Source organism: Dendrobates tinctorius, unplaced genomic scaffold (genome assembly GCF_039654945.1).
Source record: "Dendrobates tinctorius isolate UK_male_01 unplaced genomic scaffold, ASM3965494v1 ptg000191l, whole genome shotgun sequence".
Classification (NCBI taxonomy): domain Eukaryota; kingdom Metazoa; phylum Chordata; class Amphibia; order Anura; family Dendrobatidae; genus Dendrobates; species Dendrobates tinctorius.
The window spans coordinates 12628273-12654719 of NW_027361858.1; the positions used below are offsets into that span (position 1 = coordinate 12628273).

General features: G+C 44.3%; 1 protein-coding gene across 1 annotated transcript in view; it reads left to right on the forward strand.

The window, feature by feature from the left end:
* The first annotated feature begins 206 nt into the window (after positions 1-206).
* Positions 207-26447, forward strand: part of LOC141055759 (atrial natriuretic peptide receptor 1-like) — a 152407-nt gene continuing 126166 nt past the window's right edge. Inside the window, exons 1-2 of the mRNA XM_073552459.1 lie at positions 207-303; positions 2432-2551. Of these exons, the coding sequence (XP_073408560.1) occupies positions 2507-2551 (45 nt within the window). The 5' untranslated portion in view covers positions 207-303; positions 2432-2506. The remainder of the gene's footprint in view (positions 304-2431; positions 2552-26447) is intronic.

A 26447-nucleotide genomic window follows, 5' to 3' on the forward strand; every position in this document is an offset into this window, starting at 1 on the left:
GCAGTAGTAGACACAACCAATGGACAAGAGCGGCACTGTTACTATGAATTATGTGAATAGTCCGTCATGGTTATACTCAGAGTGTGACTCTTTCTTAACTGAATTTTTTTGGAACTTACTTGTTGACCAGTAGTTTTGTTATGCCTTGGTTCTAATATCTTATCCTGATTTGTCTATTCCTTATGTTACTTTGTTATATAGAAAGATGATACCAGCTCCGCAGAATATTGCTGCCTTCCTCTACCAGAGTTAATTAAAGGCAAAGCTGACAATGCCTGCCCATGTCCTTCCGAATATGTGGATGTAAGTCACTGAAATCATAGCAAACTAAGTAAAAACTGCTTGAACAAAGTTCTCCGTAAATGAATGGCAACCACTAGTGTATCTGTTTAGTAGAGTATGGGAAAATGTAACATAACATAATAAAACATCCCAGGACAACGTCTTGTGTTTTAAAGAGGTCATCCCATGTTTTCAATCAGGAGCTCCACTCCTCTGCCTTCCATCTTATGGCAAAGGTAAGGTAAGTGCTCTGTTACACTCAGAGCACTTAATGACTCATTTGCATATAAACTTAAATGGGTTTTTCCACAAAGTTAATTTAAAAGTTGATTTTAATCAAAAGAAAAAATTATTTGCGATCATGTGCTTTAATGTCTATATGCTTTTTTTACTTCCTTCTCTGCCCAGGAGCTGTGGTATGATCAGCGCACGGTCAGACACAGCCATTACACCGTACACAGCAGGGGCACATTTATAAGATTATATCAGCACAGGAACATTTGTTTTAAACACATCCAATTGTGGAAATTATTATTTTAATATACAACTAAAATATTATTATTCGAAGAACTATAGAGTTAAGGGTCCTTTACACATAGCAATATTGCTAGGGATATCGCTAAAGCATCACCGATTTTGAGACGCATCAGCGATATCGCTAGTGATCTCGCTACATGTGGTACTCACCTCTGACCCGGCTCCCCCACTGGCTATCCCTGATCGCGCAAAATCGGCCTGGTCCATTTCTCGTCGTCGGCTTCCTGCTGGCGCCGACGAGCGAGCCATAGACACAGGCGGAAGACGGTCACCCTCGTCACGTCTGACAGGTGGGTACGACCGCCGACCGCTGCTGCATCGCTAGTGAGATCTGTCTGTTTGGCAGCTCACTAGCCACCATTTAGCTATGCACCAGCGATCCTGACAGGGTCGTATCGTGGTCGGGATCGCTGGTGCATCACTAAATGTAAAGGGGCCTTAAAATGAACTTCGTTTGTGGGAAATCCCCTTTAAATGCTAATCACTCAGGAGCGTAGCAACAAATAGAAGATATAAAGGAGTTGATTTATTTACAATTCAAAGACCTGCATACCCATAGAATCATAGAATCATAGAACGGTAGAGTTAGAAGGGACCTCCTGGGCCATCTGGTCCAACCCTCTGCTCAAAGCAGGATTCGCTAAATCATCCCAGACAGATATCTGTCCAGCCTCTGTTTGAAGATTTCTATTGGAGGAGAACTCACCACCTCTCGTGGCAGCCTGTTCCACTCATTGATCACTCTAAATGTCAAAAAGTTTTTTCTAATATCTAATTTGTGTCTCCTCCCATTCAGTTTCATCCCATTGCTTCTAGTCTTTCCTTGTGCAAATGAGAATAAAGTTGATCTTCTACAATGTGACAGCCCTTGAGATATTTGTAGACAGCTATTAAGTCTCCTCTCAGTCTTCTCTTCTGCAAACTAAACATTCCTAAATCCTGCAACCTTTCCTCATAAGACAGGGTTTGCAGACTGGTCACCATTCTGGACGCTCTTTTCTGAACTTGCTCCAGTTTGTTGATGTCTTTTTTAAAATGTGGTGCCCAAAACTGGACACAATATTCCAGATGAGGTCTGACCAAAGAGGAGTAGAGGGAAATAATGACTTCCACCGTATATGGATCTGGTGGTTGATCTAAACAACTGATTCCCTTTGATTCACACATTTAATTTATTCAACATGCCCAAATAAAATACTACAAAGTCAATATAAAGCATATTAAAAACCAACATTTATCTTATAAAGCTAGTTATAAATTGGAATATAAAATTTAAGACATAAACATGAAAATATAATTATACAGTAAAAAGCAGTAGAACAGGGCAGAAAGTAACAGAACCAAATTAAACATTAGTTGTGATAGTTCAGGACTGCAAAAAAAAAAGAAAGATAAGAAAACAGAATGGCACAGTTGGGAAGCACTTGTACTGTCTAATAGTAAGATCACTTTATGTGCGTGTATTAAGTTAATCCAAGGTGACCTCTCTCAGTGCTATGAGAGTAGACTGTTCTCTCTACACATGGATGCTGTAAGATATCTGTAATGTCGATTTGCTATTGATACAACTCCAGCACGGAATAGACCCTAGATTATCTCATTTCTACTGCAGCTGATCAGACGGTGCCGAAGTCAAAACCCCACACAGAGGCCAACATTTGAGCAAGCAAAGAAACTGCTGTACAAGATGAATCCAAACAAAGTAAGCCCGGTGGACATGATGATGTCTCTGGTGAGTTCACACTTTATTAAATCTTATATCATTAGACTTTAATTATAATATGAAAGATTTGTATCATTGTGATGTGCTAACATTACCAACAAATCAACTTACCAATTGGGATAATAGCTCAAATCACGTTGTGTATGTCATAGGAGTTAACATCGCATCCAAGGAAGACTTTTAAGCAAGGTTAAATGGAGTTCTCCTTTAAAAGTACAAATTAATCTTTGGGAAATCTGATTATGAGGTAGGACTCCATACCCGTGGTAGTCAATACCTCTAGGGGCTGTTGATTCCCATACTGGAATCAAGTTAGAGTAAGAATAAGGGTTAGGTTATTCACAAATTCACATATAGCTGCCAAAAATGGTGTTAAATCTAACTAGAAGATAACAAGTTTCCCCATCTCTTGTTGACAAATCTGCTCTTGATTGTCATGCTCCTTGAGCCTCTGTATGATTGTCTGCTTCTCTGTCCTTCTAGCCACATCAAATACACCTTTTCCCCTGTGCTTTAGTTCTGTTATTCTGGCTTCAGTCTGTTTAGCATAACACAGGTGTTTTGATTTGTCTGTCCTATCACCGTTTGGGTGCAGCTTCACATTCTCCTTCCCTGCTGGCATTAGGTGCTGGTGATAGTTCTGTTAGGATGTTCAGACATTCTTTTGCTGCTTAAAGCCAGTCATTGAAATTCCAGCTAAGGTCTTTCTCTTTGCTGTTTTTCTCTTTGCACCTTTCTACTGTTGCTTTCCAGGAAGTTGGTGGCATATTATCTAACAATGCATACTTTATATTTTATTTTAATATAAAGAAAAGTTCACCCTTAAATCATCCACAGCAGGTACAGTTATCCATGAAGGTGCATGGAATAGCGTTCAAGCTGACATGCAAAATTAATCCATAATTATCCATCAGTATTCTCATGTGAGACTAGCTATTCCGTTCTGTCTTGATCTCTAATAATGTTTTTTATGAGAATTTGAATAAAAAAAGTTTTTAATATCAAGAAGATGTGCTGGATAATTATGGATCAATTTATACTTTATTTTGTATTTTGTGGTTCTATTCTATTCACTTTGAGATCTTATCTTTTTACAGCACATTTTCCCTTTTGTAGGTAATTCACACTCTGCTTTGCCCTCCGTTTCTTTAGGAGGAGCGTGAAATAACTCGACAGCCTTTCAGGCAGTTTAGGTCCAAGTTGCCATCTTCTAGTCTTCAGTTTGGGCTATTTCGGGTCATGCAGGAACCACTAGGGACTGCAGGGTCAGAATCTCTGGTCTGTACAGGAACCAGAAGGGTCAGTTGTAGCTTTTTAGTATATTACCTATTTTTTCGAGTGAGTTGCCACAGAAGAATAGCATTGATTTTACAATACCGCAAGCAGATTCTAATGGTGAGCAGAGTCAATAAATATTTTCTGGATCTCAAACAGGCAAACTGTCAGGTTTACTTCTACATTTCCCATGCTGTGCCATTTCCACTGTTTTATATCAATGGATTCCTGAGTGTGCTCACTTGCTGGCTTCCATACCTCTCATAGACATTAAAGGGGTTGTCCACTACTTTTTATTAACCCCTCATTGTATCCCCCCGGGGCCCCTAATGAATATTATCATTACCTTCTGCTGCCAATACTGCCTGTGAGCGGTGCTATGCAGGCAGCGGAGTCCGAGTCACGTGACCCCCAGGCCGCAGCAGCTGCTCATATCCACCGACGTCATGTCAAATTGCCGACTCTGAAAATTGATGTGACGTCAATAGCAGGCGTGCCCTAGCCTCTACACACACTGCTGTCACTCATCAACAGTGACAGCAGTCTGTGGGTGGAGCTGCACCGCACGTCACAGGCAGCCCTGTTGCTCTGTCTGCACTCTGCAGCGTCTGTCTCATCTCTGCATCCAGAGTGACGGGACTGTGTGTGCGGGCGGGGGAGAGGGGTTTGTGTGCCGGGGGCTGTGTGTCTGCAGGCAGGGCGGCTGTGTGTTTGCCGGCTGTTTGCGGAGGAGCAGTGCTGTCTGCGGGGGGGGCTCTGCTGGCTGTATGGGCTGTCTCCTGGTGTGTGTGTGTACACATAACATACAGAACATACATATAACATACAGAACATACAACTACAGAACATACATATAACATACAGAGCATATACAGTACATGCATATAACATACAGAACATACAACACATAACATAGAGTACATACTCACCGCACACACCTAATTCCCCGAAGCCACCAATCACCTGTAATAAACATAAAATAATAAACCAACCTATACTTACCTTTCCGTCGTAGTCCAATTAATATCGAAGGTACCATGACGATCTCCCGTGGAGAGCAGCCACATCAGCTGATGCGACCACTCTCCAGGGGCTCCAGCACTGAAATGACAGGAGAAGGTAATCCTCCACTGTGTATCCCTCCACCGGGAAAGAGGTCCCTAGCCCTAACCCTAGCCCTAACCCTAAATCTCACGTAGCAGTGCTGTAAAGTGATACTCTGAACTCAGGTAACCTCAGTGATGGACTACAGGAGGTATTGTCTCCTGTCAGTTCATCAGTTTAACTATTCTATCTATCTATCCTTCTATCTATCTATCCTTCTATCTAAATAGAAAAAAAGGTGCTTGACAAAGACCGTGCTGTGAGATCGAAATATTGCACCACTTGGCGCTGGATTAAAGTCCACAATTTTCCCTTTAACTGGAATGCTGCCTCGTTTTTTTCTATTTATATTTTTGCGTTGGACAACCGCATTATTCAGGACTATTGCACTCAAAATCTGCTCAAGTTTGTGCTGCTATCTGTTTTTTCTATTTATCCATCCATCCATCCTTCTGGGTCGCCCTCACACCCAGGGCAGTGGGGTACTCGGTATCGGGCCCAATGGTCCTCAATGGGAGATGTCACGGTAGCTGGAACCCGGCCCGTGGCCCTGAGCACCAATTGTAAATGTTCAGTGTCAATGTGGAAGTCGTGACGCCACCTGTGGTGTTCGGCAGTGAAGATGTAAGCCGACGCTGCAGACAGATCCTCTGGGACAGATGGTGTGGTGCAGCAGAGATGTTATAGCCCTCCACAGGCAGGGCTGTAGTCCCAGGGCAGAGTAGGTGAAGTGACACATAGATGGTGTAGTGTCAGGCGCAAGGGACGTAGCAGTGCTGGGCAGGTTGGGCAGGAATAAGTGGAGGACACCAGGGCATGTAGTGCCAAAGCTTTACTCACAATCTGTTGTACAAAGAGGTGCCTGCCTCCGTGCCGTGTCCTCCGGGTCAGGGACTGAGTCAACCTCCAGGCCAGATGGAATACTCCTTTCTAACATTCCGCCAACATGTGCCTTTCTGAACACCTCCTCTTATAGCGCCTTTAAATGAAGTACTCCTAGTACTGAGATACACTGGAGTTTCTCCTGTCTGATGATCTTATGAACTCTACTTGTACGGCAGACAGTTGTAGCCTCCTTCGGGGACTTCTTGCTACTAAGTCCCGGCTCACTATCCAGTTGCTGTTGTGCCCCCAAGTCTTGTGTGGGAATAAAGTGGTCACTATTTCTATTCCTCCGGTGTCTGCTGCAGGACCATTAGTATCCATACAACCTCGGGGACCGGGCCCCGGCCTTGCGCTTGGAACTTCTAGGAAGGGTTCTCTTCTAACCCACATCCTTTGTTCCCTTTTACTCCTCACGTTCCGTACTAGTCTTTCTTTCTTATGGAGAATCAGGTTTTCAGTCCATGTTGCTCTCTCTCTTCCTTTGCCATGCCAGCAGACCCAGGTCACTGGGATCTGCTGCAGCACTTCCATCCATCTATCCCTCTCTCCAGGGATCTTCTTCTCTCCAACTCTCTAACCAACTGACTGACTCAACTAACTGTTGTCCTAAACTCTTCCCGCTCTTTGTAATGTAATCTAACTCCACCCACCTCCCAGCACGTTTCATGTTCCAAGCAGGGAGCCACCAATGGGTGCTTTGCTATACTCCAAGCAGGGAGCCGCCGAAGGTGCTTTGCTACACTACTTTGTGGTGTGGAGTGCAGGTGTTGGAGCGTGGTCAGGAGTCTCCACCTTACCTCGATGGTGGGGTACCACACCTCAGGAGGAGGTGCAGTACCTCTGTGGCGACTGAGCCTCAGGGGCGCCACACTTCTATCTATCCTTCTATCTATCTATCTATCTATCCTTCTATCTATCTATCCTTCTATCTATCCATCCATCCATCCTTCTATCTATCCTTCTATTTATCTATCTATCTATCTATCTATCTGTCTGTCTGTCTGTCTGTGTAATGGAGTGTGGGTTGGACAAATGTAAATGAGGGGGTTGGACAGAAATTACATTACAAATCTTTTTTTTTGGTAAATAACATATCTTTATTTAGCTTACAAAAATGCATCAAACCTGCAGCAAACACGCACCTGCGTTTTCTGCCAAGAGCTGTGTTTTTTTGTGGAAAAATCCGCGAGATACTCCGCAACGTGTGGACATAGCCTTATGCTGCGGATTTCCTGCAGATTTTGTGCGGATTTCACCTGCGGAATCCGCACAAAGAATTGACATGCTGCAGAAATGAATCAGCAGCGTTTATACTGCGGATTTTTCTGCAGCATGTGCACAGCGTTTTTTGTTTTTTATTGAAATTATGTTACTGTACAACGCAGCAGAATCCACAATGTGTGCACAGACCCTTACAATGAGATGCTTCTGATTGAAGATAGAGGAGGGAGGGGTTTGGGTGTGTTTAGGAGAGGGTGTGCTTGTTACATGTAAGCCAGCAGGGCAATGCATCATGGAGCTTGTAGTATTAGAGCACAATAAGTCAGGAGAAAGGAAGTTGTTGATTAACCCCATGAGAGCTGGAGCCAGCACTGAAAATGTGCTGCGAGAGGATGATAAAAGGTAATATTGCCAAAATAAGCACAGTGGATGTTTTTAGTGGCACATAATAGCAAGATTTATGAAAAAAAAAAAGTTATAGTAGTGGACAACCTCTTTAATTGTGCTTGCATGTGTATGCATAAAGCTGGTGGATCATGATGTAGCAACTGCATCATTTGCCATTTGGTTGAAGGAAACATAAGCCACTTACTTGGGCTCACCTCTGGGTGTTGAAAGGAAAGGAGGCAACACAGTGATAGTTCAAAGTGGGGAGGTCCAGGCCCATCAGCATGATGGGCTTAGAAAATTAGTGAAATGAACAGGATCTATGGCTGCAAATTGTGGCATGCTGAGGCTTATTTCTGTCACACAAGTGAAATTACAAGGCCTCAAGTAAATGTGACCCACGATTTTTCGTGTTAGGCCATTCTCTTGAAAGCTGTACTAGATGTACTGAACTTTTAAAGACCTAATTATGTGCAAGTGCTTCTGCCCCATCATTATCTTGGAAACATGGACTCTATTCAGCCTATTGATGTAGACTTTTAAACGATTATTTTAGGAAATCGCAGTATGTATGTCTAAAGTAATTGCTACTTTTTTATACATTATTCCTCTTATGAGCTTTTAGGACTTTTTTTTACAAGCGTCCCCAGGCAACATCATCACAATGAGATCTCATTCAGCATCAACAGTGTGCTGGCATAAGATGTACCAAAGTTATAAAATGGTGCATGCTTTTAAGCCATTTGGCACATCTATATTTGCCAAGGCCCAGATAATGAAACATATGCTGTGATCTGCCTTAAAATAGCATTAATATAATAAATTAAGATACAGGGTAGTACAGTGGCTCAGTGGTTAGCATTGCAGCGCTGGGGTCCTCGGTTCAAATCCCACCAAATACAACATCTGCAAGGAGTTTGTATGATCTCCCCATGTTTGTGTTGGTTTCCTCTGGGTTCTCTGTTTTTTTCCCATACTCCAAAGACATACTAATAGGGAATTTAGTTTGTGAACCCCATTGGGGCAGTGATGATAAAGTATGTAAAGTGCTGCGGAATAAGATACTGCTATATAAGCAAAGCATAATAAATAAGTAAATAAATAATAAACTTGTTAAAGTTTAAACACTCCCAATAAAACTCAACCCTAACCCTTCTGAGGCACTTTTGAAAAGTGGCAGTAGACACATTTATTGGCAAAAATTTCCAAATTATTGCGCAAATGCAGCAAGCGCCATAATTTGTGACTTTTTACTCAACTTTTGTGGTTTAAAGCTGATTTATTATTATTATTATTATTATTATTATGTATTTATATGGCATCATTGATTCCATGGTGCTGTACATGAGAAGGGGTTACATACAAATTACAGATATCATTTACAGTAAACAAACTAACAATGACGGACTGATAAAGAAGGGAGAGGACCCTGTCCTTGCAGGTTTACATTCTACAGGATGGTGGGGAAGGAGACAGTAGGTTGAGGGGCTGCAACACCTCCGGTGTTGGTGAGACGGTAGCTCCGGTAGTAGTGAGGGCATTTTTGAAAAATGTGCGCTGTCTCTTTAAGAGACCGGGAGCATGCATGCGTGCTACCTAAGCACTCTCCCTGGGGACCTGCTGACAGCGCACCAGGAAGCAGAGGGGAGGGAAGGAGCAGAGGCTGCGGCACGACGGCGCGAGGCCTGCACAGAGCGGGAGTCCCAACAGGGACTCCGCGGAGGTATGGGACTGGGGCCGGGTGCAGCAGGGCCGGGACCGAACGTAACATAATCCCAAATATGAGTTATGTGAAAACACAAACTGTCTCAGGGTTTTAGTATATTTACTTAATGCTTGATGAGAAAAAAAATGAAACACAGTGTTCTCTTAATTGTGCAATAGACTTTTTACCATAAGAATTGCCGTGACGTGGCGGGATGGCTTGTACATTATTTTGATCAAAATTATGTTTACTAAATACCCTTATTATTATTATTACCTTTATGCATTATTTGCAGTATATTTTTTATTTTTAGGATATTTGTGCTTTTTTTTGTTTTCTCTGGTTAATGGTTATGTGTTAATATGCACTTACATTGTGCATACACATTAATTTACTTTTCTCAGTTCAGATTTGTTTTTTATTCATTTCATTGTGCATTCAGTGCATATATGGGTGTGACCGCCATCTTTCTGAGCTGGGAAAGCCATCCAGTCTGGCCTAAGCTTTTACTAGTGGTTCAGTCGCTCGATCCTTGTTCACATTTACGTCACTTGGCAAGTGAAAAGGTTTTAAATACTAGAGTAGGGACTGTCCCACAAGGGTTGCCGTGACGTGGTGGGATGGCTTGTACATTATTTTTGATCAAAATTATGTTTACTAAATACCCTTATCATTATTATTACCTTTATGCATTATTTGCAGTTTATTTTTTACTTTTTAGTTCAGGATATTTGTGTTTTTTGCTTTTTGTTTTCTATATTTACTTAATGTATGATGTGTGAAAAAAAATGAAACACAGTGTTCTCTTAATTGTGCAATAGACTTTTTACCATAAGAATTTATTTCCGCATTTAAATTGGTTTTCCCCTTTGATACATTTCTAGCTCCAAGCCGAAAGACTTACAGCATGAAATTTACAGAACGAGTACTTTGTTTTATGAAGCCCAGATGGCACTGATTGTCTTATGGCATTTATGTACCAGTTATAATGTAGTATTTATGACACCAATGAAATGTGAGAAAAGCAGATGGCACTGTCACATTACACTGTATGAATTATACAGCCTAATCTTTCAGTCTGTATTAGATGAAGCCTGATTTATTCTCTGGAAGATTTACTGACAAATGCAGTATATAAACACTGATTATTCTAGAACAATACAGGGAAAGTAATACATCTATTTCTCTCTGTTTGCCCATGATTTCTCTCTGTTTTTGGGAAACCTGGATGTAATATACCTCTCATTAAAGAAAATCTGTCACCCCCCTGGGAATTTATTAACTTATTAATATGGGCATACAGGTAATACAATGGTAAAAACAGTCATACCTGTATGCCTCCTATCTGTGGTCTTGTGGAGCAATCCTCTTTTATTCTGGGGTGCGCGGTGCCTGGAAGAAAACTCTACCTCTAGTCTTCATTATCATACCATCCCCCTCCAATCAGCATCACACTGTCCTTTGACTTCCAGTGGTGGCCTCGGAATCCCGCACTTGCGCCCTGCAATAGTGCAATAACACATCACTTTTCCACCTTCATATGGGCATTGGCTTCATCTTGCACAGGCGCTGGCAAGTAACTGTAAGTGGGGAGTGGGGAGAGCACCTAAACACCAGCGGTCACTGGAGCGAAAATGTCAGTGTCTCACCGGTGCCTGAGCAGAAGAACAAAGAATCCATTTCCCATAGTAGGGCGGAAAAGTGAAGTTTAATCCCACAATTGCTTGGCGCAGGTGGGATTACGGGGCCACCACTTCACATCACAGGGCAGTGTGATGCTGATGGGAGGGGGCTGGTATGATAATGAAGTCCGGAGGCAGAGTTTTCTTCCAGGCACCACGCACCCCAGGGCCTGGGAAGAAAGCATTACCATAACAAATTAAAAGAGAATTTCTCCACAAGAATACTGCTATGAGTCATACATACATATATGACTGCTTTTACCATTGTATCACCTGTATGCTCAAATTAATAGGTTAAAAACATCCCAGGCATATGTGTTTCCACATATGCCTTTATATATTAATAGTGACCCTTCTGTACCTCTAAATGTTAATAGCAACCTCATTATGTCTCAATATAGAAATACTGCCCTCCCTGCGCCTTCAGGAAGTTATAGTACCCCTTCTGTCACTCAATATAGTAATAGTGCTCCATTGCGACTTCATATAGTTGTAGTGCCATGTAGTAATAGTACCCCCTTTCTGACTCCTTATAGTAATAGTGCCTTAGTGTTCCTCCATATAGTTATGATGCCCCATCTGTGCCTCAATATTATAATAATGCCCTCTCTTTGCTGCCAGATTCCAAAAGTACCCCCATTTTCCTCCCATATTCTAATGCCTCATCTGAGCCCTAATATAGTAGGGGTGCACTCATTGTGTCTCCATAAAGTAAAACTTACCCATCTGTGCAGTCTTGTAGCAATAGTGACCCCTATATGCCTCCTAATAGTAATAGTGCCTCCATATAGAAATAGCACTCTTCTGTTTCTCAAAATTGTAGGACTGGTTCAAAATATTAATAGTGCCTCCATATAATAAAACTGTCCCCCTTTGTGCCTCCATATAGTAAAACTGTCCCCCTCTGTGCCTACATATAGTAATAGAGCTCTCTTTTGTGCCTCCATATAGTACAAATTATCTTTGTGCCTCAGTATCATATTAGTGTCTTCTGTAGTGGTAAAGCCCCCAATATAATACACTGCATTGATACTAGTAGGTGAGGATTGCTGTCCCGGGAGCCATAATGGCCGGCATACTCAGTTATCCCAAAACAGATGTGGTTTAGGATCACTGGAATGGAATATTAAAGAACAACACAGAGGACAAGTTCATTTTTGTTAACAATTAAGTCATGTCTAGAAAAAAATATCACTGTGGTATAGCAATGCACACTAGGTGGCATGCGATTTCTTACATATGATCCAAGTGACTGAGTTATTATGACAGCTATGTGTTTTTTTATACTAAATTAAGTTGGTCTGGTCCATAGATTTAAAATATCATATTCTCTAAGGGGGTGACATACATATTGGAAGATATAACCTTTAGCATAGTGATTTCTTCACTAATGAATACTCAGGAAACCATAGGGAATTTGTAATCCCTCAGGATACTCTGCTTTTTCACACTTAATGGTAGTAGTTCTGATTATAATTTTATATTCATAAATTGGTATTTATAGCATATTAGTAACTTCAACTAAAAGCAAAATAAATTATTGCTCCCTCACCCAAACTGAAAGACTCTTCTCTGTTATACCTGTATGTAGATTGGCAACAGAAGCAGAGATATAATGACACTCCAAAGCTTCTTGTACTCCTTCTTGGGGGTTTTCTGCTACATCATTTACACTTGAAAAAGGTCACTGGGCTGCAAGTTGGACAGAATGGAGACCACAGCTATATTGATGTTAAAATTATAATTTTGGGTAAACAGAGTAGCGAAGACTAAACATTTTTCATGTGAAATTTTCTTTACCTTCAATCCAAAGGCTTCACTGAGAGGGTTAGAGGTACTTCCCAACCTATTGGCAGAAGACTCCTGATTTATAAGTAGTGATTAATAGAGTTGAGCGAAACAGGTCGGCCAGATTCATAAGTCGCCGACTTATGCCAAAGTCGGGTTTTGCCGACCGAACCCCAACCATAGCGTGAAGTCAGCCATGCGGTCGACAAAATGAGCGCCAAAGTCGGATTTCCCAGAATGCTTGCAGGTGCCTTTTGTTCAGCCAATGAACAAGGATGTACGCTGTTGGCAATGAGATTACATGTGGAGCATCTACCACCATCGTAGAGAAGGGCATTGCAGTGATTGGCTTGCTTTGGGGGGCGTCATAGTGTCTATAAAAGCCCTGACCGCCGATCTCCATTTTACTTCTGCCGATCTTAACAGTAGGAAGAGGTTGCTGTTTATCAGTAGGGAGAGAGTTAGGGCTGTAAAGATATAAGCAGTTCTTATGTGCTTGTGCTGATAGCAATTGTGCTGTACAGTTAGTGTGCAGTGACAGGGGAGGATTTTCTTCCATGCAGCAGCGCTGGTTATTAGCCTGCCTTATAGCAGTATTGCTGTGTGTACACTGCTGTGGAGACTGCTTTTTACACAGCAGTAATACTTTTATTCTTTTTTTCTGCACAGTTACCGACCGTTCATTTTTTTCCAACACCGTATAGAGCTGTATGCTCCTCACACACTACCGTGTACCGGCTGGTATCACGGACAAATGGGAAAAAACTTTGTCCAGCTCCACGATGTAGTGAAAAATATTCTTTATTCACTCAATAGAAATGAGGTTTAAAAGCCAGCATGAGTTACAAGGCATGCGATCGATCTACGCGTTTCGAGTGGCTAAGCACTCTTAATCATGATACGCAGCTTTGTCCATGGGTAGATCTTATATACTCTATCCGGTCTACACACCGGTTAAATAATTAATTAAAACAAATATAAAACAAATGGAGAGAAAACTAACAATCACAATTAAATATAACAATTTGATTCATTAAGATACAATATTATCGCCTTCAGTAGTATTTTATCTTTTATTTATTTCTTAATTTTTATTCATTATTCTCTTGTTATTATCCATGAAAAAATGAAGCAAACTTCTGAAATAGAAGAAAAACATAACAGATCTCAATGTTGCAACCATTCACAACAGTAAAATTCACATAGATACAATTTTTTCAAAATACATGCAGTTTTCAATTACATATCAAATTTTTATTTCTTTTTTGTGCAGTGTTAATTTTAGCACAACAAACCATTTTTTTGGGGTGTACACATGTATACAAGGAAGAAAAGAAAAAAATTTTTTTTTTTTCGTTATGTTTAATTTTTAGTTTGTATCTGCAACCCAAAAAAGGGGGGGGAGCATTCGGTTATTATATTTCCCCTTCATGCACTGAAAAAAACCGTTCTAATGCATATATAGAGAGATTATTATCATAGACTTTCCCAAAATAAATGAAGTATTTCCTGAGTAACTGATCAACACAAAATTATGTCGAATATTTTAGTTTTTATATTTTAAACATGCAGATTCGAAAAACGGCATGAAAATACAGTTCTATGCACAAAAAATACCCTATGAAAAACCTTGCAAAAAACTACCATATTCCCACATACTTTAATATATATTTAATCAGAACATGAGGATTCATTATAAATGTAATAAAATAGATATTTCAAAGAGGAAAGGGTTGATAAATGCTAGTCTAATAAAAGAGCATGGTGTCTTTTCTTTCATTCAAGCCTCGTGGCATACTGGTGTTTAATGTGAACATCCACCACGCCTCCCTATTCCTAAGCACAGGTTCTAAGTCCCCACCTCTAATCTGATTGTGGACTTTCTCAATCCCATATACTTTTAATGAGTCCAGTTTTTTACTATGAGTCTCAATAAAATGTCGGGAGAGCTGCGATATGTTTCTATTCATATTAGCATTCTCTATATCGAGAATGTGCTCTCTAATCCTAGTTTTTAACGTGCGTTTTGTGCTACCCACATATTTTAGTCGGCATCATCACGGACAAATACATGCTGACTGTTGTGAGTTCATTTTCCTCTTCACTACTGAGGCCCGAGGAACTCCCTCTTCTGGTGAAGAAAGGTAGTGAGCCTGTTTGTCAAACACCTGGGCCTAATGATGATGACTGGCTGAGTGGAGTTACTGACTGGATATAAGGCTGCCGACGCCCTTCTGCCCTGCGGGTGATTTCTCTGTGGGATCCTTGGAGACCAGTCTGAATTCCTGCTCCTCTAAAGCTAAGTTTTCTGCTCGGCCTTTTGCATTTTTGCTTTGACTTTGTTTTGCTTTGTTTTTCTGGATTTCTGCCATTCCCTGCTGGGGTAAGCTGAAGTCCTTTAGCTCTGTCTTCTGAAAATACCTGAGTGCTGATTTAGTTTTTGAAGCCTAGCTGCTTCAGGGTTTTTTTCTATATCAGCTTGTAGGCTTATGTCTTTGATAGGGTTTTGGCAGATTGCAGACAGCAACCTTCCTTTCCTGTTCTGTTTAGTTAGCTTGGGCCCCATCGTTTGCTCAGCCTATCCTTCTATCTGTGTAAGTGTTTTTTCATCTTGCTTCACCGTCATTATATGTTGGGGGCTGCCTTTTACTTTGGGGTCTGCTCTGGGGCAGGTTAGATTTCCTTTTCTGTCTTTAGGCTATTTAGCTCTCCGGCTGTGATCGAGGGGTCTAGGGCACCGTAGGAACCCCCCACGGCTACTGCTAGTTGTGTTGATAGGTTCAGGGGTCTGCAATCTGATAGTTGCCAACTTCTCTGGTTTTCTGGACGTAGCTTCTATTTTTGTGTCTGCCTCCTACGGTCACTCAATCATAACAGCTGACTATCTGTATGTGACTCCGGAAATAAATACGGAGATTTAAATTTTCCCTTACACCGTATACAGCTGTTCGCTCCTCATACAGTACCGTATATCTGCTGTTTGTATTACAGTGAAATCCATACTGAGAGAGCGTCTGTGTGTGACTCCGTAAATAAATGTGGAGATTTAAATTTTTCCCTACACCATATACAGCTGTACGCTCCTCATACAGTACCATATATCTGCTGTTTGTATCATGGTCAAATCCATACTGAGTGAGTTTCTGTGTGTGACTCCGGAAATAAATACGGAGATTTAAATTTTCCCCTACACCGTATACAGCTGTACGCTCCTCATACAGTACTGTATATCTGCTGTTTGTATTACGGTCAAATCCAGACTGAGTGAGTGTCTGTGTGTGAATCCGGAAATAAATACGGAGATTTAAATTTTCCCCTACACTGTATACAGCTGTACGCTCCTCATACAGTACCGTATATCTGCTGTTTGTATTACGGTCAAATACATGCTGAGTGAGCGTCTGTGTGTGACTCCGGAAATATATACAGAGATTTAAATTTTACCCTACACCGTATACAGCTGTACGCTCCTCATACAGTACCATATATCTTAAAAACACATGTGACATGCACAATGTGAACAAGTCGGTAAGACAACGTTCACACCACCCACTAACTGAGACACCACAAGAAAACAGATTTGCAAAAATACTCTGCAGTAAAATATATGACAGTAATCAGCAAGTGCTGGATAACAAATACAGGGTATTTAGTCGATACATTTTTTTGCAAAAAAATGTATACCAAGCTGCTTCACCGCGTCAAGGTAACCCGTATTGAAGCAGTCCCTATCTAATGTATTTAAAACCTGAACATCTGAACAGTGTCTAAAATGAACAGGATTCGGACAGGCGCGTCTTAGTATGGGCTTGTGGTGCAAGACAGCTCTTTTGTGCATGCCACACAAGAGAGGGGTGGGGTCTCTCAAACCATGCTAAGCAAGGAAAAAACAGATTAAAAACACATGTGACATGCACAATGTGAACAAGTCGGTAAGACAACATTCACACCACCCACTGAGACACAACAAGAAAACAGATTTGCAAAAATACTCTGCAGTAAAATGTGGTGTGAACGTTGTCTTACCGACTGGTTCACATTGTGCATGTCACGTGATTTTAATCTGTTTTTTCCTTGCTTAGCATGGTTTGAGAGACCCCACCCCTCTCTTGTGTGGCATGTATAAAAGCTGTCTTGCACCACAAGCCCATACTAAGAAGAAGCGCCTGTCCGAATCCTGTTCATTTTAGACACTGTTCAGATGTTCAGGTTTTAAATACATTAGATAGGGACTGCTTCAATACGGGTTACCTTGACGCGGTGAAGCAGCTTGGTATACTTTTTTTGCAAAAAAACATATCGAATAAATACCCTGTATTTGTTATCCAGCACATGCTGATTACTGTCATATATTTTACTGCAGAGTATTTTTGCAAATCTGTTTTCTTGTTGTGTCTCAGTACCATATATCTGCTGGTATTTTTGGTACATTTTCCCAAGCATGAGGAAGTATCGTGGAAGAGGCCACAGACGTGGGCGGGGGGCCAGCTGGTACTGATGGTGGTGGTGGTGCATCTGCTGGTAGTGCCAAAAGCACAATAGCACTTAAGGCAGGAGGTGTTGAACCTGCATCATCGTCTGGCCCCAGAAGACCTGGAAGGCCCCTTTTCTGGGAGTAGGTAAACCGCTTTTAAAGCCTGAGCATCAGGAACAGGTTTTGGCTTACATTGCCGAAACAGCCTCCAGCTCTATCGCCTCCTCTTCTGAAGTTTCAAAAACTGCAAGAACTGAGTCGTCAGTGCAGGCTCCTGGTCAGGAACAACACCTTTCCTTGTGTCCTTCACCCCCACCAAAAGTGAAAGATGTGGCAGGCCACACTTCAGATTACTCCCTGTAGCTCTTTTCACATACCATGCCTAAGTTATCAAGTGAAATCCTGAATTCCCCAGTCCAAGATGAATATGACATGGAGTGCACTGATGCACAGCCACTGCTAGATGATTCTGCTGGTACATTCACCCAGAGCACTGCATTGCCCTCGCAGTCTACTGAGCCAGATTCTGACCCTGATGAAACTCAGGTGCCCCTTCCCGCATACTATACCACCTTACATGGAGACACAGAGGAAGGTGCAGCTGAAATTGAAGAAGAGGTGATGATGACCCAGTTGTTGACCCGGATTGAAATCCATTGGGGAAGAGGGTGCCACTGGCAATAGCTCAGAAGAGGAGGAGGATTCACAGCAGGCATCGAAATCGCAGCTGCGGTTATCTGGCAGGCCCGTAGCAGTCCAAAAACGTGTTAAAAAAAACAAAAAGAGTTGCAGGACAGCTTGGCCAGACAGTCACAGCGTGCAAGCCCTGAAAATTTTTCCCATAGTAGGAAGAGTGCAGTGTGGCACTTTTTTGACCAAAATCCTATTGACGAGGCAAAGGTTATCTGTAAGAAGTGCGGAAGGACCTTTAGCCAAGGGAAAAATCTCCGAAATTTGAATACCAGTTGCATGCTTAGACATGTAAACACCATGCACTTGAAAGCGTGGACGGACTACAAATCCTCAGGTAGCACACGTGCACCTGCTCTGACTGAAGGTAGCCAGCAACGCTACATCGCTTCCCCCACTGTAAGCCCACTGGTTAGCACACCACCAGCTAGAAATGTTGAGGTGTTGTCGCAAGGCCAAAGCAGTCAGGGAATCACAACGTTTTTCCAACGAAAGACTGCATCTAGGCCATCACCACCACCACCACCATCATCATCACCAACCCCCTCTCAGTCCGCCATGTCCACCGCTAGTTCCACCATATGCAGCTCTCAAGTCCAGCACACCCTAGCAGAGACTCTGAGTAGGACAAGAAAGTACTCATCCTCTCATCCGCGTACACTGGCTTTGAATGCCTACATTGCCAAACTGATCTCATTAGAGATGATGCCCTTCCGTTTGATTGAAAGCGCAGCCTTCCGAGAGCTCATGGCCTACGCTGTCCCACGCTATGACCTACCCAATCGACTCTTCTTTTCTAGAAAAGCCATCCCTGCCCTCCACCGGCTTGTCAAAGACAGCATTGTCCATGCACTCAAACAATCATTGAGTGGTAAGGTGCACCTCACAACAGATGCATGGGCCAGTAGGCATGGCCAGGGCTGTTACGTGTCCATCACTGCGCACTGGGTGAATGTGAGAGATGCAGGGTCCACAGGGGACAGCGGTGGTGGGACAGTGCTGCCTAGCCCACGATATAGACAACAGTTGGCTGTAGACATTCGACCCTCCGCCTCCTCCTCCTCCAGAAGCGAAAGCTCGTCGACACAGCGCAGTCACACGAGCACTCCATCCGCAGCTGCCAGTGTTGCACACGAGGTGTCCCACTGTTGAACCGCTAGTGGTAAGCGTCAGCAGGCTGTTTTAAAGATGATGTCTTTGGGTGAAAACAGACACACCGCGGAGGTACTGGCTGACTACTTTCAGCGACAAACTGAGTCATGGCTGGGCAGTCTACTTCTTGAGCCAGGCAAGGTCGTTAGTGATAATAGATGTAATTTTGTGGCGGCCATAGCCCTGGCAAAACTCAGACACATACCTTGCCTGGCTCACACCTTGAACCTGGTGGTGCAGTGCTTCTTCAATAATTATCCGGAGTTATCAGCCCTGCTCCATAAGGTGCGAAGGCTGTGCTCGCACATCCGTCGCTCGCTCGTAGACTCCAGTCGTATGCAGAGGCTGCAGAGATCGCTCCACCTCCCCAAGAACCACCTAATCATAGACATTGCAACAAGGTGGAACTCCACCATGTACGTGGTTGAGAGGCTGTGCGAGCAGAGGCAGGCTGTAATGCATTTGCGGGAGGATACACGGGCAGGCAGTTTGAGGGCAGACATCGAGTTGACGGGTGTGCAGTGGTCAAAGCTGAAAGACCTCTGTAAAGTCCTTCAGTGTTTTGAGGAATGCACATGGCTGGTAAGTGCAGATGACACCATCATAAGCATGAGCATCCCACTTATGCATCTGCTCATGCAAACTTTGACGCACATTAAGGTTCAGATGTCTGCAGCGGAGGAGGAGGAGGGAAGTCTTGATGACAGTCAGGTATTGTCTGCTCAGGGAACTGTCCTGGATGAGCTGGAGGAAGAGGAGGAGGAGGTGGATGAGGGGGATGATTATTTTGGGGTGGAGGATGCTTCTCAGGGGGCAAGAGAAAATGTTGGCTTGCCAAGGTCAGGTACAGGGTTTGTGCATGACTGGAGGGATGTGGATTTGGCAGAAAGTGCTCCTCCACCTACCACTGGCAGTGCATCATTGTCACCTGGAACATTGGCCCACATGTGTGATTATTGCTTGCGGATCCTAAAAAGGGACCCCCACATTGCCAAAATTATTAAGAATGATGACTACTGGTTGACCAGCATCCTCAATCCACGCTAAAAAAGGCAAATTACAGAACATCATGCCACAGGAGAACCTAGAGCTAATATTGGCGAACAAGCAAGCAACTCTGGTAAACCATTTGTTAGAGGCATTCCCAGCACACAGCAGCAGTGCATGTTCTACCACGAGCCATACTGGGCAACATGGAAGAGGTGTTTGTGGTGCACACAGCCGAAGTGGCGTTGGAGACAGGGGTTTCATGACCATGTTGTGGACTGATTTCTCGAGTACCGCTCACACAACTGGTAATACTGAATCGATTGCAACAGACAGGAGACAGCAGTTGTCAACTATGGTTCAAAATTACCTCTCCTCCCCTATCGATGTTCTCCCTCACAGTTCATTCCCCTTTGACTACTGGTCCTGTAAACTGGACACCTGGCCTGAATTGGCACAATATGCCTTACAGGAGCTCACTTGCCCTACTGGTAGTGTGCTATCAGAAAGAGTCTTCAGTGCTGCTGAATCAATCCTGACAGAAAGAAGGACCCGGCTGTCGACCCAAAATGCAGGTGATCTCACCTTCATTAAAATGAACCATGCCTGGGTTTCAAAGGATTTTGTACCACCTTCCACTGATGACACATAGTTGGCCAGCTTTGTCCTCCTCTTCCTCCGACTTCTCCAGTTCCTCCATTTGCAGCTGCTGAACGTCCAGGCTACACCTCAACATATGCCAGTTTTTCCACCTCCCTAAATGGGCTGTACCCCCCCACAACTTTAGCCAAATAACCCCCAGTTTCCAATGTGTTACTGGGTCGCCCTCCCAGGGCTGTGGGGTACTCGGTACCAGGCCAGTGTCAGTGGGATGTGTCACAGCAGCGGTGACCCGGACCGTGGCCCTGGGCGCCCAAGTAATGGGGGAATGTAGTTAATGGAATAGTTTGTGACGCCACCTGTGGTGCTCGGCAAGGGAGATGTTAAGCCGACGCTGCAGACAGATCCGCTGGGACCGATGGTATGGTGCAGCAAAGATGTAATAGCTCCCCACAGGTGAAGCTATAGTCCCAGGGCAGTATAGAAGTGGTTGGCACGGGGATGTAGCAGTGCTGTAAGGGTAGGAAGCAGACAAGACATAGTGGGGTGCAATTTCTGTACCTTTACTTGATAACTGCAGTCCAGGGTCCTGATTACAGATGGTAATGGAGCAGGCTAGCCTGGAAGCAACTCAGGGATTCTCTCTCAGCAGACGGGCTGTGTAGTCTCCTTCCTAGCACCTATTTCAATGAAGTACTCCAAGCAATGAGTTACTCTGAAGTTCCTCCTGTCAGATGTTCCCAAGAACCTTACTTGCACGGCAGACAGCTGTAGCCTCTCTCGGGGACTCCTCTCTCTGAGTCCTGGCTCTCTATCCAAGCTGCTGTTGTGCCTCAAGTCTTAGATGAGAGTAGGGCATTTACAGCCTCCTACTCCTCTGGTATCTGTTGTAGGACCATTAGTATCCGTACAACTGTGGAGACGAGGCTCCAGTCCTTGCGCTCTCAAGCTGAGGGAGCTCGCCTTCCGCAGCTCAACCTCCAGCTTCTCTCTACACGTCTGCACACTTCACCCTCCGCAGACTAACTGACCACTTCTTCCTCTTGGCCCTCAGAGAGCACTCCTCCCCTTAATCCAGGTTCAGAGTTCCCCCTGCTGGCCTGGAGTGGAACTGTGTTGCATGTATGGATTGACTGCGAGAGAGACCCATCATTGCCTCCAAGACTGGCATTACTCTCCCCTGCAGGAAGGCAAAGCCACTGTGGCGACCATACTCCTGGGGCACCATATTCCCCCCTAGTGCAAGTCAGCATTCCTGGGCTGAACAAAAACATGAACATATAAACAGTTAAACAATAAGAATTGTACAAGATTGAAAAAAATGAAAAAAAATTACAAAAACCAAGAGCTTCAAAAATGGTCCTATGATGGCAAGTCCAAGCATCAATGTCCATGGTCCATTCCTGGGCAAATGGTGAAAGTTTTTGACCACACACAAGTCCTGTGGTTCAGTGTCCATAAAACAGACTGGCAAATTTAAAGGAAACTCTTACAGGTTACCTGTAGGCACAAAGCTTAAGAACAGTTACATATATACATATACACAATTTCAACATTTACATTTATTTTGCTACATGCGATATCTGAGGGGTGGTATACCTTGTGTAATGCGGGTAGACCGGCGTAATACTGGTGTAGTGGGTAATGTACTGGATACACTACTGGGGGTTCTAGCTAACACAGGGATACTAGACTGACTGTGAACTCTTAGACTCACCAGGGGCACAACAGGTTCACCATTGGCAGGGCGAGGGTTCTCTGGCTCTACTGCTTGTGTGGCATCTGCTACCAGATTTTCCTGATTTTCAGGATTTCCATGAGTCACATCTTCCTGTGCTACCAATTTGGGAAACAGCAACACTGGCACCACTAAAGCATCGTTCACTTTAGTCCAATTCGCAGGGAATTCCCCAAGCACTGTGCTGACCTTCTCTTCTTCCACTATGTGCTGGAGGTTATCTGGTTCTTCTCTTCTTTCTTTCAACTGGTCAGGGCATAACTTCAAATGATCTCTTGATACCGCTGCTGATGTCTCTCCTCCATCTTTACTAACAAGGCATACCTTATTATCAAAGTTCGAGGGCAGAATGGTATAAGGTTCAGCTTCCCATTGATCATCCAATTTGTGCAATCTTCTCTTCCTTTTCAAGACTTGCTCTCCTGGCGACAAAGGAACAGCAGGTGCATTTTGATTGTAAAGCTTCTCCTGCTTTTGTCTTGCCTGGGCCAAACTCTTCTCCACACATTCTTGAACTCTTCTGTACTGTTGCTGCCTCTCTGTGTCCCAATCAGCATCTGGTGACGCTACTTCAGGTGTCAGGACTCCCATGTCTAAGTCAATAGGCAGCTTACCAGGTCTTGCTGTCATTAAATAGGCTGGGGTACAGTTGGTAGAGTTCACTGGAATATGGTTGTAGAGGTCTACCAGATCGGGCAACTTCTATGGCCACAGATTCCTCTCCTCCAAGGGCAAAGTCTTCAGGAGGTCCATCACTACCTGGTTCAACTTCTCGCACATGCCATTGGTCTGTGGGTGATACGGCGTTGTCCGGATCTTCTTACAACCATACAGGTTACAGAATTCATGAAATACTTCTGCCTCGAAAGCTGGACCTTGATCCATAAGCACTCTTTCAGGATACCCATGTGGTCTACAGAAGTGCTGTTGGAATGCTCTGGCTGCTGTCCTGGCTGTCTGATCTTTGGCAGGCACAACTACCAGGAATCTTGAGTAGTGGTCCACAATGGTAAGGGCATAGATGTAGTCTGACTGGCTTGGAACCAGCTTCACATGGTCCAGGGCTACCAACTCAAGGGGCTGTTTGGTGATGATTGTCTGTAGCAGAGCTCTCTGGCTGTCCCGATCCTTTATGCGCAGGTTACATTGTCCACACTCCCTGCACCACCTCTCAATGGCTTTCCTCATACCAGCCCAGTAGAACCTCTCTCGGAGCAATACTTCCAACTTCTTCCATCCGAAGTGTCCAGCTCCATTGTGGTATGCTTCCAGGACCATTGATGCCTCTCTCTTTGGGACTATCACCTGCCAAATCAGCTCATGAGTGCGGGCATTGATACTCCTCCGACACAGCTTCTCTTCATAAATGAACAGCCGGCCGCTCTCCTTCCACAACTGCTGAGTTTCTTCAGGAGCCTCCGACTCTGGACGTGAGTCAGCTCGGGTCAGCAGCTCCTTCACCAGACGGACTGCAGGGTCACTATCTTGCGTTTCTGCCCAATCATGATGGGGCAATGGGTTCAGGGTGACCTCCTTCAAGCCAGACCATCGGTTCCTCACTCCTTGAGCACATTGGGGCGCAAGTGGCCGGTGGAAGGGAGGTAGCTGTATCTCTTCAAGAGCCTCAGGGTCTTCTCATGCATCTGGTAGGTTAGGCATTCTGGACAGCGCATCAGCATTGGCATTCTTGTGCCCTGCCCAGTACTTGATGGTAAACTCATAGTTCGATAGCCGAGCCATCCATCGCTGTTCCAGTGCACCTAGTTTTGCAGTATCAAAATGCGTCAATGGATTGTTGCCCGTGAAGATAGTGAGGTTGGTGGAGGCTAGGTAATGTTTGAACCTTTTGGTGACAGCCCAGACTATGGCATGGAACTCCAGCTTGAAAGAACTGTAGTTATCAGGGTTACTTTCAGTGGGGTGCAGCTTCCTGCTGGCGTAGGAGATCACTTTCTTTTCCATTCTGTACCTGCGACAGTACTGCTCCTAGTCCCACGTTGCTAGCATCTGTGTACAGCACAAAGGGTTTGTCATAATCTGGGTAAGCCAGGACCTCGTCACCTGTGAGAGCCATCTTCAATCTGGTGAAGGACCTTTCCAACTCTTCAGTCCATTCAAAGGTGGAATTTTTCTGGTTGGTCTTCTTGGACTGCCCCACCAGAAGGTTTTGCATAGGGGTGGCTATTTCAGTAAAGCCCTTGATGAATCTTCAGTAGTAGCCTACCAGTAAAAAGGCATTGGCGTACTTCATGAAGGTTGCAGGGCTTCGGCCAGTCCCGGATGACCGTGACCTTATCAGGATCTGATGCCACACCTTCCGCACTGACCACATGACCGAGGTACTGCACCTTGGGCTTCAGGAGGTGGCACATGGAGGGCTTCACCTTCAGGCCAAAATTGGACAAAGCTTCAAACACTTCAGCCAGGTGCTCCAGATGATCTTCATAGGTTTTGGAGAAAACAATGACATCATCCAGGTACAACAGGACCGTCTCAAAGTTCATGTGTCCCAGGCAGCACTCTGTCAGCCGTTGAAATGTTCCTGGAGCAGTGCAGAGCCCAAATGGCGTATAATTGAACTCACAGAGACCCATTGGAGTGGTAAATGCTGTTTTCTCCTTGTCTGCCTCTGCCACGTGAACCTGCCAATACCCACTGGTGAGATCCAAGGTGGAAAAGTAATTAGCAGTTTTAAGTGCAGCTAATGATTCCTCAATTCTAGGTAATGGGTAAGCATCTTTATGTGTAGTGCTCTTAATTTTCCAGTAATCAACACACATTCTCATGGTACCATCCTTTTTCTTTACAAACACTATTAGAGCTGCCCAGGGGCTACAACTGTCTCTGATGACCCCTGCCCCCTTCATCTCCCTCAACATACTCTTAGCACACTGGTATTGTGTTTGGGGTATAGGTCTGTACCTTTCTTTTATGGGTGGATGGTCTCCCATGGGGATATGATGTCGAACCTCTTTTGCCTGCCCAAAATCTAGTGGGTGTTTGCAGAATACCCGCTCATACTCTTGTGTCACTCTGTAAACCCCATTTTTCTGGTATGAAGGTGTAGAGTCAGTTCCCACCTGCAGTTGCTGACACCACTCATCTGGCTGCTTCACAGAGCCATTGTCCTCCACCTGATCGGATGAGACCAAGGGTTCTGCTGTCTGCAAAGAGTTGTTATTAAAGGTGAGCAGCTTAGCACCTGTGGCGTACCGAGGTATTGTGGCTTCCTCTTCCCCACAATTCAAAAGGCGTACAGGTACTCTCCCCTTTCGTACGTCAACTACCCCTCTGGCTGTCAGGACAGTGGGCCTGCTCTCGGAGTATACTGGTTCTACCAATGCCTGGTAATCTCTCCCTCTAAGACCTATAGCTGCCAGACACCAAACCAACATTTCACATCTGGGGGGTATGGCAATGGGGAAGGGGTCACTCGCTCTGACACTGCCAATTTCTCCACCAGAGAGTTCTACCTGTTGCCTTTGCATCAGGGCTCGGATCTCCTTCTGCAGGACTGGTTGTTCTCCGGAACCAGCAGTCTCAGCCACCTGTTGCAACAAGACAATAACCTCGGACATACAGTTTTCAATGACATTTGTACGGAGAGTCATCATGGGATTACATTCACGTCGATCAATATCAACAACTATTAAACCTTGAGACTTTAGCTCTACCCGCCCCACTTTAACAGTAATTTCTTTGCATCCTATCTGCGGTAAAGACTGACCATTACTAACAACTACTGTTAGTTCATCAGCTGGGCCACGGGTAAGTTCTGAATCAGCCCAATACCTCTTGTACAGAATGTATGGCATAGTGGTCACCTGGGAGCCAGTGTCCAGCAAAGCGTTCATGGGGATGCCGTCAATCACCACAGGAAGGATCGGTCTCCCTCCCACATACTTGGCTCTCCAGTTCCTTGGGCCTGGGGATCCTATTCCTGGGGGTTGGCCCTCTGCCCCAGGGGTTGCTCGTTTAAAGGACAATATCATGCAAGATGACCGGCCTTGTAGCAGCGACGACAGATGGGACGTCCGTCCTGGTCATAGCGATCGTTGCTCCTCCCTCGAAGTGGCGGGGCTCTCCTCCTCCGGAGCCACGGGACATCCTCTGGACTGGAAGCAAGCTGGATCTTTTCCTTGGAGGACACCTGCAGGGACTGCACAGTTTTGGTAAGTGCAGCCATCCCTTTGGTCAACTCCTGGACTTGAAGACGC